Below are 13,195 nucleotides of genomic sequence, written 5' to 3'. Positions count from 1 at the left end.
GTGTTTCTTTGTCCTCTTTGTTCCAAAGAACATAATGCTCTTTCTTTGAAAAGAAAATTCTTAGTTACCATATACAATATGAGAGCTACAAAAATGGGCTAAATGAAGGCTTATGTTAGCAGGACAAAGGCCCTCTCTTCTGTGCCCCCCCATTTAAAACAATAAATTCTTTCCAACATCTACGAAAATCAGTCACTGGTTTCCTGTATGGGCTCCTTTACGTGAGCACAAGTTAACCTTTTGCTTTTGTTTCAGTCAAATAATTAAAGCACAATGCTATCATTTGGATCTTTAATTAGTCCTCTATTCACTGATGCCCAAAGCCTCCAGGCTGGTGATGTTTTAGCTACATAAAATGGCTTTCTACATGATTCTTCTGGTGGTACAGACATCCTTCACATTTGCTCATTTATTTACTTTCAAGAATAGAACATTGTAATTAAATGTACCTGGGTATTCCATTCTTCTTCTCCACAATGATGTCTGTAACATCAGAACGATGATCATTCAGTTGCTTATTACAAGACATACTGTGGGTGTTGATTATATAAATAATGGAGTCTTGAGAACCAATCCACACTTGACTCAGTTCTACCATGACCATACACATCTGGGGAGAAAAGGCAGGACTACTTAAAATCTAGAAGAAAAATCCACTCTTTAATGTAACATGGAATGAGGCTCTATGAAGATGCCACAGTTTTCTGGTGATTCCAGTAACAGATCAAGACTCAGCACTACAGTATTCTGTCCTTTGATCTGCTCTGGAAGTAATGAGAGAGTTCATTCTTCAGTAAATAGGATTAGTGATCTATCTTGGTAACTGACTTAGAGTCATGTTTCCTGGCCCAAACCATGTAAAGATTACCAAGGGCATCAGGGCAAATCTCTTCTGGATTGGAAACCACCCTAACAGTCTGATAAAAACACACTTCCTGCTTCAGTTAGTAGGGTCAGAAAATATTGTCTTCTCCTCTACCACCTCTGGAAAGTCCTTCCCTCATTCAGAAACCCAGTATTCTTTCCCTCCTGAGTTCTATCAGTTTCAAACTTTCTTGCTCTTTTTAATCCTCTTTAGAATAGGTCAGTAACCAGCCCCTCTCCTGGATTTCTATCTTCCTTCCACCCAGCTCTTCACCACCAGCTTTACTTCTCCCTTTCTGACTCTCTCCCACACTCACCCACAACAGTGTTTCTCAGCTCTCATACAAGGAGCCCATCCAATCCCCTTTCCTGTGAGTTTCTCACTCAGCCTGCAGCTCTAGTTCAGCTTCCCCTTTCACTGAGAGACCTACTCTTTTCCGGTGGTCTTTCACAAGCGACTCTCACTAACCTGATGGTTGAGTGATCTTTTAGAGCATTACTTCTCTTCAATACCATCCACCTGGTTTCTTTACACCTTTCCTCTCAACTTCTCTTTATATTGATCTTCTTATTTCCAACCTACCTTCCTGCCCCAAGAACCCAGGGCACTAGGCCAGCAGGCTCTCCCAATATCCACTCCATCACTTCTCATGATTTTACTTGTTTCATTATGAATCATTCTTACTCCTTCCCTTTCTCTAAAATCTGCATTTCTCCAAGTTAACTGAAGCCCAAACAACTCAAGTGTCTTTCTACAACTTTTAAGGAACGACCAATTCAGGGTCATAGAGGCTGTAGCAACAAAGCCACCAAACTAAAGTAGCATTTGTGACGTGTGTCAGTCTTACCAGTTTAGAGCGACCTATTTTGAAGCAGTGTTGTTGAATAGACCAGGTAGATGCATCAAAAACCACTACTTTCCCCTCATTTAAAGCACACCACAGTTTTGGATGAGCATTGCCAGGTCTTTCTGAAGGGTCAAGATGCCCTAGAAATGAAGAACATAAGATGAGAGAGATAAAAGATAAAAAAAAAAAAAAATCACTTTTGGAGATGTGTAGGAAAACCATGATTAGGAAAGCAGCTTTCCGAAAAAACATCTGTGTTCTGAAGCTTGTATCACCAGTTAAAGAAGGACACAGTTTTCACAATGAATTTGAGCTCACCTGATGATTTCACTTTACACTTCAAAGTAATTCAGAGCATAGATAATCTTTTTCATTGATGGCTAAGTACTTAGCTAACTGGGATCCCAGGAAGGCTTTTAAGCCCTATAAAATACAACTGAAAAATCCAGTCATTTTATTTTCTCCATCAGAGCTCCACTCAAAAGCCTCATACTACAAAGGAAGAAAAGAAGAATGTGGTGAGCAGGTCAAGGGAAGTTCTCCTTCCCTTCTATTCTATCCTGGTGAGGCCTCATCTGGAGTACTGTGTCCAGTTCTGGGCTTCCCATTTCAAGGACGGGAAACTGTTTGAGAGGGTACAGCAAAGGGCCACACGGATGATTAGGGAACTAGAACATCTCTCTTATGAAGAAATGCTGAGAGACTTGGGGCTTTTTAGCCTGGAGAAGACTGAGCAGGGACCTTATCAATGCTTATATAAACATTTAAATGAAGGGTGTCAGGAGCATGTCACCAGTCTGTTTTCAGTGGTGCCCAGTGACAGGACAAGAAGTAAACAGCACAAACTTGAACACAGAAAGTTCCACCTAAGCATAAGGAGGAACTTTTTACTTTGAGGGTGGTAGAATGCTGGAACAGGCTGGCCAGACAGATGGTAGAGTCTCAGTCTCTGGAGTTATTCAAAACCCACCTAGACACCATCCTGTGAAACCTGCTGTAGATGAACCTGCTCTGGTGGGGAGGTTGGATCAAATGACCTCCATAAGTCCCTTCCAACTCCTATCATTCTGTGAATCTGTGAAAACCACCACTGAACTCACCACCACTCCCACCACACACAGAGCTGCTCCCACCCACTTTAACTTCAGAATTCCACTAATTTTCCTTTTCTGTCTCAAACTGTCCAAATAGTAGGAATCACATATGAATTTATATCAGAAGCAAGGGGATTACACTAGATGATATTCAGAGGACCCTTCTGAGTCCTACCATTCTGTGAAACCATTCTGTGACTAGTAAGGTTGTGAAGTTGAGTTAGGAACTTCCAGAACAAACGTATCTGCTACCTAAGAACTTTGTACAATAGGCGTGAAGTTAACTTTTTTTTCCCCCCAATGCTTTTAAATTCATCCGGTACAAGTGTGCCACACCACAGAAAAGCTCACAAAAGCTTTCTTCAGGGACAGATTTAAATTACACCTGATGAGTAGTACATTTGATCAGATACTATAAAATGAGAGCCACAGGCATACAGGTCTGGCTGGGATTTCAAGGGGTGGTACCCTTCCCTGCACCGTGGTTCAAACACCCCAGTATGACTCTACTGAAAAATAAATTTAAAAAAATAAAAGAACACTGGTTCATGGTGGAGCATGATTCATCCACTCTGCTCAATAAAATGAGGTAGAAGTCTTAATGGGAAGTCAGCACATTAACATATAATTGAAGTCTATTATAAAGCACTCACACAGAGGAAGACAAATAAAGACTGTGAAAGCTACGCCTTGGAGTATCTTAATATGCAATGTTACTGTTCCTCTTTAATGATCTCCTATTTTAGTATTCAACTCACAACGAAAGCATGTCAGAATGTGAACAAAATCAGGCAGTCATAACACCGGGTGTTGTGAGATAACATGCTTTATGGGCTAATTAAGGTTGAGCTAATGTAAAGAGAGTAATGCATCACCTTACCTGGTGTATAAAGCAAGACATCTATTGCCTGTGGAAATGTCTCACCAGCTGAGGGGTTGATCTTGTGCTTTAATGTCTCTGAAGTTGTTTTGGGGACCATCATTGGCACTAAAATTGATTTTGAAAAAGGTCATGAAGTGCACAGATCAGCCTAAAATAGGGCTATATTTCTTATGAAATAATAGTTCTGCACCATTAATTCACATTTCTCACTTCCTTCCCTTTAACCTTAACTGACTACAAAAGCTCAAACACTATTTGTATGAATTGTGGTAGCAGAAGCACGCAGTTCTGGTAGCAGAAGCATGCATACAGCAGCCAAGAAGTCAAAACAAGCACAACAAAACCACAGCACCCAACATGGTGACAGACACCCCAGCCAATGTTCTGGTGCACAGATGTAAAAAACCCCACAACCCTAAGTTTTCTGTTAATACTGTTTAATAAACTATGCCTGTGAAAGTGAAATCAGTTTAACATCTTTTTTATTTCCAGAGATAATCAGTTTGAAAACCAGAAGATACACAGAAAGAACCAAGACAGATCATGCAACAACAGCACGCTTGGCAGCCTTGCTATGTGACTGACCTTCATTTTTCATCCTGTCAAAATAAGACAGTTTAGAGGCTGCATATATGGCTTTGGAGGACTGCAGGGCGCCAACCACAGCATCCATCAGGAGAACATTTGTCAGTGCTTGCTGAATATACTGAGGATCCTAAAGACAAAAGTTTTACTGTAGTTTTATCTAATGCTTATTATTCTTACAAGTCCCCATGTTCAACGATCACAGCATGTCATGCTTAACACACAGACTAGTCAGCTACTGCTCTGCAGCACAATTCATGCTTCTTGCTGTCAAATCCCACTCCCACATCCTACGTTCCCCTCCCAAGCAAGGCCATGGAGCAGGGAGCCAGGAGCCAGTGTTAATTCATTACACTGAAAGAATAGCTCAGATTTGGCACATTGTTTATACAGGATGTGCTAATGAAACCACATGAATGGCACTGATGGAAAACATGCATCAGACACAGGATGGATCCCCATTTTCAGGTTGGCTTCATCTTCACAGGAGGAAAGTACACACTGAGCCTCATCTTGGCTAAAATAATTCAAATACTACATGAAGGATCATCAAGCTACATTTGCTCTATCACATTCAGCAGTCATGAAAAATTAAAACTCTGCTTGTATGATCCTTTTTCTCAGGGTTTCTTTGGCAGAAAACATTTTTCCTATTCTCTGAAAGGATCTATAGTCATCAGGGTTCCAGTATGACAAAACTCTTTCTACACATCATATGTTGAAGCAAGGTGGAGAAAATTTTCTGTTAGTTTGGCTCACTATTCTCATATGTTGTAAACTTCAGAAGCTGTTTTGCAGAACTGGTGACTAAATTAAAAGTTCCATGCTAATGGATGAGAAAAAAAAAATCTTTTTTCTTTTTTTAATTATTCCAGAAGTGTTATATTTAGAAGTAACCGCAACAAAAGAAGTTTATTACTTTATTACTACTTAGCCATTGTTTGCTGAAACAGAAATTCTAAGATTGATGCATGATATTATTCAGGACAGAGACAGAAAGCATACATTTCATGCAGTTTTTGGTTAGAAATTCCCATGTTTATACCTTGTGATCATCAGCCATTTTCTTTCCAGCCCACATTTCTTTCACTATCAGGTACCAGAGATCACACTCAGTTTTGAGGTTAGCTTCAAAGATTTCTTTTTTAGATAATGTTTTAATCCTCAGAGTAGGTATTCTCAAAAGCAGGAAAGCTACAGTCGTGCTCTTAACATCCTGGAAAAAAAGAAAACAAGGAGGATGTGCCCTGTAATCACAGATAAGGTGCAGCACTCACCCTGGAGGGCAATATTATCTAACCACTACCAATTATTCCAGTTGTTCATACAGAGCGTTAAGCAGAGATTTGTTTATGAGAATATAAGTTCCAAATAACATCCTAGAGACTTCGCTCTACAGTGGATACAAGGTGGCTTCTGACACCACAGTCAAATAAGTCCACTTAATACTTACGTAATTAAACTCTTCTAGCTCTATATCCCATGCGCTGCACTTCCCATATTCCTGTACAAAGACCCAGAATGTTATCTAATCACTCATGAATTGCTGACTTCAGAGGTGCTTCCTACAGTCCCTACTGAAACTTTGACAGACAGGTCTTTCTGCAAAATGGAACAGGGCCTATACTTGTAGGTAGGCAAGAGAACAAGCAGTGCCTGGATGCTCACCTCTATATCCCTGAAAGCAGCAATCTGGACATAGCCAGGACGTCCTCCTTCAGTCAAAAGGAACAAACGTTTTTGGGTCAGAGCTATTTTTCCTACACCATAATTAGTTTTAACTGAGCAAGATAACTTGTAAACACATTCATTTTTATCCAGATGCTCTATTACTGTTGGAGGCAGATTCACCTCTTGAGCTTCTGCCTCGGTTTCTTTCCAGTAGTTGTAGAAATCTCTGAATGTTTCAGGATCAATTTGTTTCTGATGTCCTAAAAAGTTAAAAAAAAAAAAAAGAAAAACAACCAGAGACAAAAAATTTCATTTTTCTTCATTAAAATAAAAACAGTTTGCAATTGTGATTGCACAATGAAGAAGGTCACTTAAAACATATCTTATACTCACCTACTGTCAGGGCATCAAATAACCGATGTATAGTGTCTATATCTCTGACAATCCCAGATTCCTGGATTCTCTTCACAAAATCATCCAGCTGCATGTGTGTTTTTGGCAACGCAAAATTCTTCACATGGTCATCTATTTTCAAGACTTCTCGTTGTTTTTCCATCACTCGACTTATCAACTTCTTCAGCTCAGGTTTGCGGTCTGCCTGCAAACGCTCAGAAGGAGGCATGGTTTCCACAATTTTTCTTACAAGATCAGTAGGGAAAATCCTTAAGTCTGTTTTATCTAGGTTCTGAAAGTCAGAAAGTGCATTTAGTAGCTTCCCTTGCATCAAGCTAATAAGTCCCCGGAGGTAGAAGTACCTTGCCAGCAATGCTGAGTTATCAGGTGGTAAAGTATTTATAGCTTTGCTGAGATGGTTGAAGAAGTCTGCATAGTAGGAGTGAACACACTGGAAGATCAGAGGAAAGTGTATTTCTGGGATTTTGAATGTACTGATTGATTTGGAGGGCATTTTTACAGCTAAAAATAATAAAAAAGAAAAGTAGATTGATTAGTATAAACAGCGAGTAAAAGTGAGAGTATCTTTCTAACCTACATGCAACACTACTGTACTACACAAAACAAAGAGAATGCCCATCCCAGTAACAAATAATTGTATCACATGAAATTCATCTGAGAATACAGCTGTGCTAGAGACATAAACGTATTTCTATGTCCATTATCTTTATCAGAATATTCCCTAACCTGTTAATATCAATTATAGGAAAGAACAACAAACAACAAAAACCCCCAAACCAATGCTGAAATAAAACAATGACAAAAACCAAAACAACAACAAACAACAAAGGAAAAAAAATAAACCAAACATGCAGTTTCTTTACTGTCTTAGTTATAACAAAGACTGATAAGCCTAAGCCAGTGTTTAAGGGTTGAAGAGAACTGGACATAAACTGGGTGTCAGACTTGGTAGAGTGGGCAAAATGGCAGGACTTGATGATCTCTGAGGTCTTTTCTGGTCTAGATGATTCTGTGATTCTAGGATTCTGTGAGGACTCAACATGGTTAAGGAAGCAACTCTCCAGTGTCAATTCTATTATGACCAATCAGTCTTCTGTGGTACAGCAAAACTTGCAGCAGGCTTCAGACTGATTTAACATGCAAGGAGAAACACAGACAGCTCCCAGCTCAAAATGACTCTGCTTATCATTTCTTTCCAGCATCTGGCAGTGTTTCTGTGAAAATCATTCAGTAATGTCATCCATAAAGCCAAAAGACCCTGCATTTGTTCAGCACACCTCTCCCTTACCAATGCCTGTTTCTACCCTTCGAAGGGAGGAATTCCTCATCGGGCCCTCTGGCAGTTTGATATCTTGCAGATTGGGCATGCTGATCACCATCCGCCTGTTAATGCACTGGTGATTAAATCGTTTGGAAGCCATTTTCTCTATAGTCAGCCTTCTTGGGGTATGAAACATCAAGTTTAATCTGAGAAAAATAAAAATAATATAACTAGTTTTAAAATTCAGTTTGCACACTCTAAATTACCACTTGGTTTTATCTTTTTGTATACAATAATATTAAATTACAATTACAGAACCAATTTACAACTTCAACAGCCATGGCTGGACATGTTCATATCACCCTTCTGCAGTAATCTTAGTAATGTGGCCTATCAGTTAGTCATAATCTTACTTACAGATGACCTAATCTCTTACCAACAGAGTTAAAAGGGCTTTTATCACAGATAATCAACAGAAGACTCAAAACCAGAATAAGAAATGACAAAACTTTACCTATCCTCTTCAGACTGGGTACTCAGCTCAAGCCTAGCAAAGGCATCCATCTTTCTGTTCAGACGGGCTTTAAGAAAAGAGTGAAACATGTAGGTCTCTAAAACCTGTGAGACACAAACTGGTTAACTGTGGGTCATTTACAAATTACATTTTTATTAGCAAGATTTGCTCATTTTTGTTACCTTTACACATGCAAAGCTGAGAACTTCCAATTTAGCAATCATGTAACCAAAAATACTTGAAAGCTTCAACAGCAGAAAATCAAATCAGTTTCCCTTCACCTTTTGAACTTTGATGGTATCTGTTTAGTGGCAAACAGTAACCTCAGGCCACCCTCCAAACTGAAAAACGGAAATACTGAGCAAAACAGAGTTGTAGCTACAACAATACAAGTTTAACAGTGTATTTTCTGCCTATAACTAAGTGCTGACAATACTGTCTATGGCTTGCAGAAGAGGTTTGTGGCATTCCAAATTAACATTATACCATCAAAATGAAAAGACAATTGAGTCATCTTCTGGTAAGCCCCCATATTGTTTCCTGATTATGTAATTATCATGGTGTCATCAAATGACTTCTGAAAGGTCAAACTGCTACTTTTAGGATAATGGACTCCATAAAAAATATCAAGTGTGAACTAGAAAGAGTGGAAAGCTACCATCTCCCACCACTGTAGATTAAAACAAGATGTTTGAAATAAACCATTGAGAAAACTAATCATTGAAATAACTCAGGAAACTAATCTGTTAATTGAATCAAATGCAAACTTCATCAAGAAACAGTATTGTAATACCAGGAATCCTGTCTTTGTTTACACAACTTCCAGCCTTTACAAACTTAAAGACAATTGTACCTTTCAACGTAAACGGGAAAGAATCGTAACTAATTTCAGTGCTTTCATATTAATGGAAATATTTCACTAACAAACAGGTCATTCTCGTTCAAGATGCCTCTTAGCAATCCATTTGAGAACACCCCATAAAATGGCCTCTACGGAAGGACTAAGATTTCTGACTGTATTTGACCAGTAGGTGGCACGTTTTGTTGACAATTGTATACACAGGCGATGACAAGCTGCAGGAACTGACAGTCCTTTCTAAGGGGTTTTAAGAGTCCTCTTCAGAGAATTCTAGATACCAGTGGTAACTACACCATACTGTGTCATCTTCTAAGATTTACTTGAAAGCAAGCCTCTCACTGTTATTTAGTATTTGAGTCAACTGCTCAAAACTCTTCTTAAACGTGCACATCTGAATTTTAAACTATTTTTACATTTCAATTCATAAAATTGCCTCTCTTTCATTTACAGTATTAGAAACAGTTACTGAAACTTTTTTTAATTACTTCTATTCCTTCGAAATCCTAATCTGAACATTTCCTATAAATGGATCCCTGGAGCATAATTAAAGCAAATGTAAAATGGCAGATGCACTTTCTCTTCCCTGTTCAACCTTTGTTTGTACCCACAGGTTTTCTAAACAAGCTGTATCTTCATCAGAAGAAATGAAGACACAATAGTATTTTACTTTTGAGAAGCTTAAACAACAGCACATCTTACAGTTTATTAAGCAGCTTCTTAATTATTCTAATCAAGTATCTGTTAGAAACTACTATGCAAATTGCATCATACAGTGCAGGAAAAATATCTCACATTCCATCAGGAACTAGGTTTTAACCCCAGACGCCCCCAATTCAGGGAAACTGTTTTCCAAAGAATTGTTTTCTCGTTTAACTAAACTGAACTTTCTATTTGGTTAATCATCATGACACTTAAAACAACCTCACAAGAGTTTATAACTTCGGTTTTCAGCTTTCTGTGTCAATACCAAGTTCTCCTAGAACACTGTACAAGGCTAAGATTAATAATAGAGAATCACAACATATTTAACACGGAATTCACCTTTTTGTAAAATGGCTGGTCTCCAATCACCCTTGTCTTCAGAAATTCTTCACTGTTAAACACTCTATGTTCATAATTTAGATGGTCTTTTACCTCCCTGGAGACAAAAATAAAGAAATAGGTAAATATGTTTGGAGATTTCTAAGCAAGTTGCACTTTTGCAGTAGCAGCCCACTGATACTACTAAAAATATGCTGCAGCATAAAATGGCAAAATAGAAAGAAAGACACTGCAGTATCAGAAGACAAACTCAGTTTTAATGAGCAAGTCAGTTACTGAATCACAGAAAAAGAATACAAATTCTTCCAAGAAGGCAGCTACCTGATGCTACTGCCATTTCAAATCAGCTAATTCACCTAGAGTCTGTGAGATCAATTTTAGTAACTCACTGGTGAGAATCTCTGTTTAAATCATAACTTTGGCTCCAATCCTGGAATTACATTTACATACATGGCTCCTGAATCCCATACAACCCACCTGGAGCACTAAAAAGAAAGTGTCTCTATCCACACAAGCAGATACAAAGATGAGATCTGACACATTGCATCTGTAACATACACGTGAAATAGAATAGGTCATGTAATCTTTTGCTGCACTCTCAAACTCTGCTCATAAAGCAGCAAAAACTGACAATTGTGTTAAAGAGACAAAACTACAGAAATATAAGAGAAAGCAAGATAAAGAACTGATGCATATTTTAGTATATGCATACTCACAGCAGGCAGCAGAAGCACTACCCCTGGAAAACCAACCATCACTAGAAATTCGTGTGCCCTGAAGGTCAGACAGAAAGTGGGAGTTTTTCCAGAAAAAAAAAGCTATGCTCTGAAGACTGTGAGTAGGAAATTATAAATTAAGACAGATATGTGCAAGTAGCTTAGATCAGGGCTCTTTTATTATTACATCTTACTTCATCTACTCACACCAGGCACTGACAAATAAAAAATTCCTATGAAAATAAATTAATTAAGAAAAAGAAGTTGGTGAGGCAAAACTTGAGTGCAAGAACAAAAATGGTCTCACAAACATACGGAGGACAGGTCTACACGTCACTTGTCTTTCACAGAACAGTGATAAAAGCTATTAACAAGCCATACAGAAAAAAGATGTTTAGCAGAAATACACAATTCTAAGTAATTCTACATAACTTAGCACTGTTTGCCTTAAACATGGAGCCTCCACACGCACAAATACTGCAGTGCTTCACTGAAGACAGTAGCAACTGGCAGCACAACCGTATCAGAGATTTACTTTCTTTCACTCCTGGACACTGGTAGATAGAGCATTAGAAGACAGGAGAAACAGGGCTGGAAAAAAAAAAAAGAAGCAGTTTGAAGGAAAGGAGAAAGAAAGGAAGAGAAGAAGCAACCTCTTCTCAAAACATTATCTTGTACAGAGCAAAGCATCTGCTCATTTTTTATAGCCAAGTGTTTAGTGCATTAAGGAGTTCAAGCTTTTAGCTGCAAAATGGATTTTTATCTGGAACATATTGTTGTCAAACACTGAAATTCCCCAAATCCCACAGTGGCAGCATATCAGGTTGTAAATGCATTTCAGTTTCCACATCCATCTAGCAGGAAAGACTGCCCTCCTGGGAGGCCCAGTCACCTGTATGGCTCTTCCTAAGATGACCCAACAAAAGTGAGCTGGTTAAGAGAGACCTGGTATTTAACCCAGCACATTCTAACTGAAAGCATTATGGAGCTTTCACATGAACAATTTGGTAGCTGATCCAAAGGGGAGCACCATCTCCAGCAAGAGGCTGCAACAAATAGCCAGGGATGTTTGTCTCCACAGCATCTGCAGACCTCTGTCCGTATGATCAGATTCCTTAGAAATGCCAGGTAGGTAGTTTCATTTTCACAGTCAAGTATGTTCACTTCTATGTAAAAAGAAATGAAGCATATGCAGAGCAGCCACCCATTTGCTGCACTGTTTTGTACAAGTTGCCTAGGATATTTCCATTCCCTACCCAAATACAAGCAAACAATAGCAGCGTTTATGACCAGAATGCTGGCTTGATAAGATAAAGCGACTGTAGGTATAAACGTATTACACAAGAACAAGGAAATTTAGCATAGCTGGACCTTCTAGAGAAAAACAAAACAAAACAAACAAAACCCACTCCACATCATTATTAAAATATCAAGCCCAACCACACCCAATACCCAGCATTTCTTTTGCCAACACTGTATGCTTGAGTTTAACAGCTTCTCTCCCCGCTTCACTCTCATGTGGTTGCACTCTCCAGACACCTTGTCCGTTCTCAGCACTTGGTCAGTTAGCCAAACAAGCCCAGGTGTTCTGAACTCCTGACTCTGCTTTCAGCTCTTCTACCCTGCACTGGTTTTGAATTCATTTTTCTCTAAGAAGAGTGACCAAGACTGTGTCCAGTTACAAACTGGTATCTCTACTGAGCCTTAAGCTTTTCCTAATTATGAAATATAAGGACTGCACTTCTTCTCCTGCAATCTTCAGACAAAAGACACGCAAGTTCAAATTAGAAGCTTTATCTATGATGTCTGAGCAATGCATATGTACCCAAATAAATTAATTATTGATAGTTCAGCAAGCTAGCGGGACCTCCTTCTCGAATTCCCTCACAAAACTTCAGAGCTTTACAAAATATCTATAAAGTAAAAAAAAAAAGAAGAGTACTTTCAGTGACAGTGGATGTGTCTTTACCAGTGCCATATGCTCTTATAAAAAAAAATACTACATCCTGAAGATAAAAATACTATTCACCTGAAGATATTAACAATTAACTGCAAAGTCATTTGCTGAACTTCTGTATTCAGCTTCTGCTGCCAAGCCCTTCTACGCATTTGGAGTTCACCAAGATCTGTGCCGGCTCGGAGATGGCAGAGCTCTAGGTCATAATGCAGCTGAAGACTCTCCACTCTATACAAACAAGAAAATTAACAAGTTACATCCTAACGCCAATTCTTCCATACCTGTGGAAGAAAAGGTCATTTAGGCTCCATGTGTCTTAGAGCTAGAAAGTGCAAGATTGAGCCACAAGCATTGGCAAGCAAAAAAGAACCCTCAAAGTCCTACCAGTACCCGACAGGGCATTCTGTCAAAAACACTGAAGTTCAGACAATAATCCATATCAGTAATAAAAAAAGAAACAAGCATTCCAGGTATTGCAAAATAAACAT

The 13,195-nt window shown here is 38.7% G+C and overlaps 1 protein-coding gene across 1 annotated transcript in view; it reads right to left on the bottom strand.

Moving 5' to 3' along the window:
* DENND3 (DENN domain containing 3) overlaps positions 1-13,195 on the bottom strand; it is a 38,781-nt gene that overhangs the window by 7,393 nt on the left and 18,193 nt on the right. The window contains exons 9-19 of the mRNA XM_054385380.1: positions 12,780-12,935; positions 10,035-10,131; positions 8,135-8,238; positions 7,648-7,826; positions 6,339-6,860; positions 5,943-6,205; positions 5,320-5,490; positions 4,275-4,404; positions 3,687-3,794; positions 1,713-1,852; positions 450-610 (exon numbers count right to left, since the gene is read on the bottom strand). Coding sequence (XP_054241355.1) covers positions 450-610; positions 1,713-1,852; positions 3,687-3,794; positions 4,275-4,404; positions 5,320-5,490; positions 5,943-6,205; positions 6,339-6,860; positions 7,648-7,826; positions 8,135-8,238; positions 10,035-10,131; positions 12,780-12,935 — 2,031 coding nt within the window. The remainder of the gene's footprint in view (positions 1-449; positions 611-1,712; positions 1,853-3,686; positions 3,795-4,274; positions 4,405-5,319; positions 5,491-5,942; positions 6,206-6,338; positions 6,861-7,647; positions 7,827-8,134; positions 8,239-10,034; positions 10,132-12,779; positions 12,936-13,195) is intronic.

This window comes from Indicator indicator, chromosome 12, assembly GCF_027791375.1.
Source record: "Indicator indicator isolate 239-I01 chromosome 12, UM_Iind_1.1, whole genome shotgun sequence".
Classification (NCBI taxonomy): Eukaryota; Metazoa; Chordata; class Aves; order Piciformes; family Indicatoridae; genus Indicator; species Indicator indicator.
This window is presented reverse-complemented; position numbering and strand designations above follow the sequence as displayed.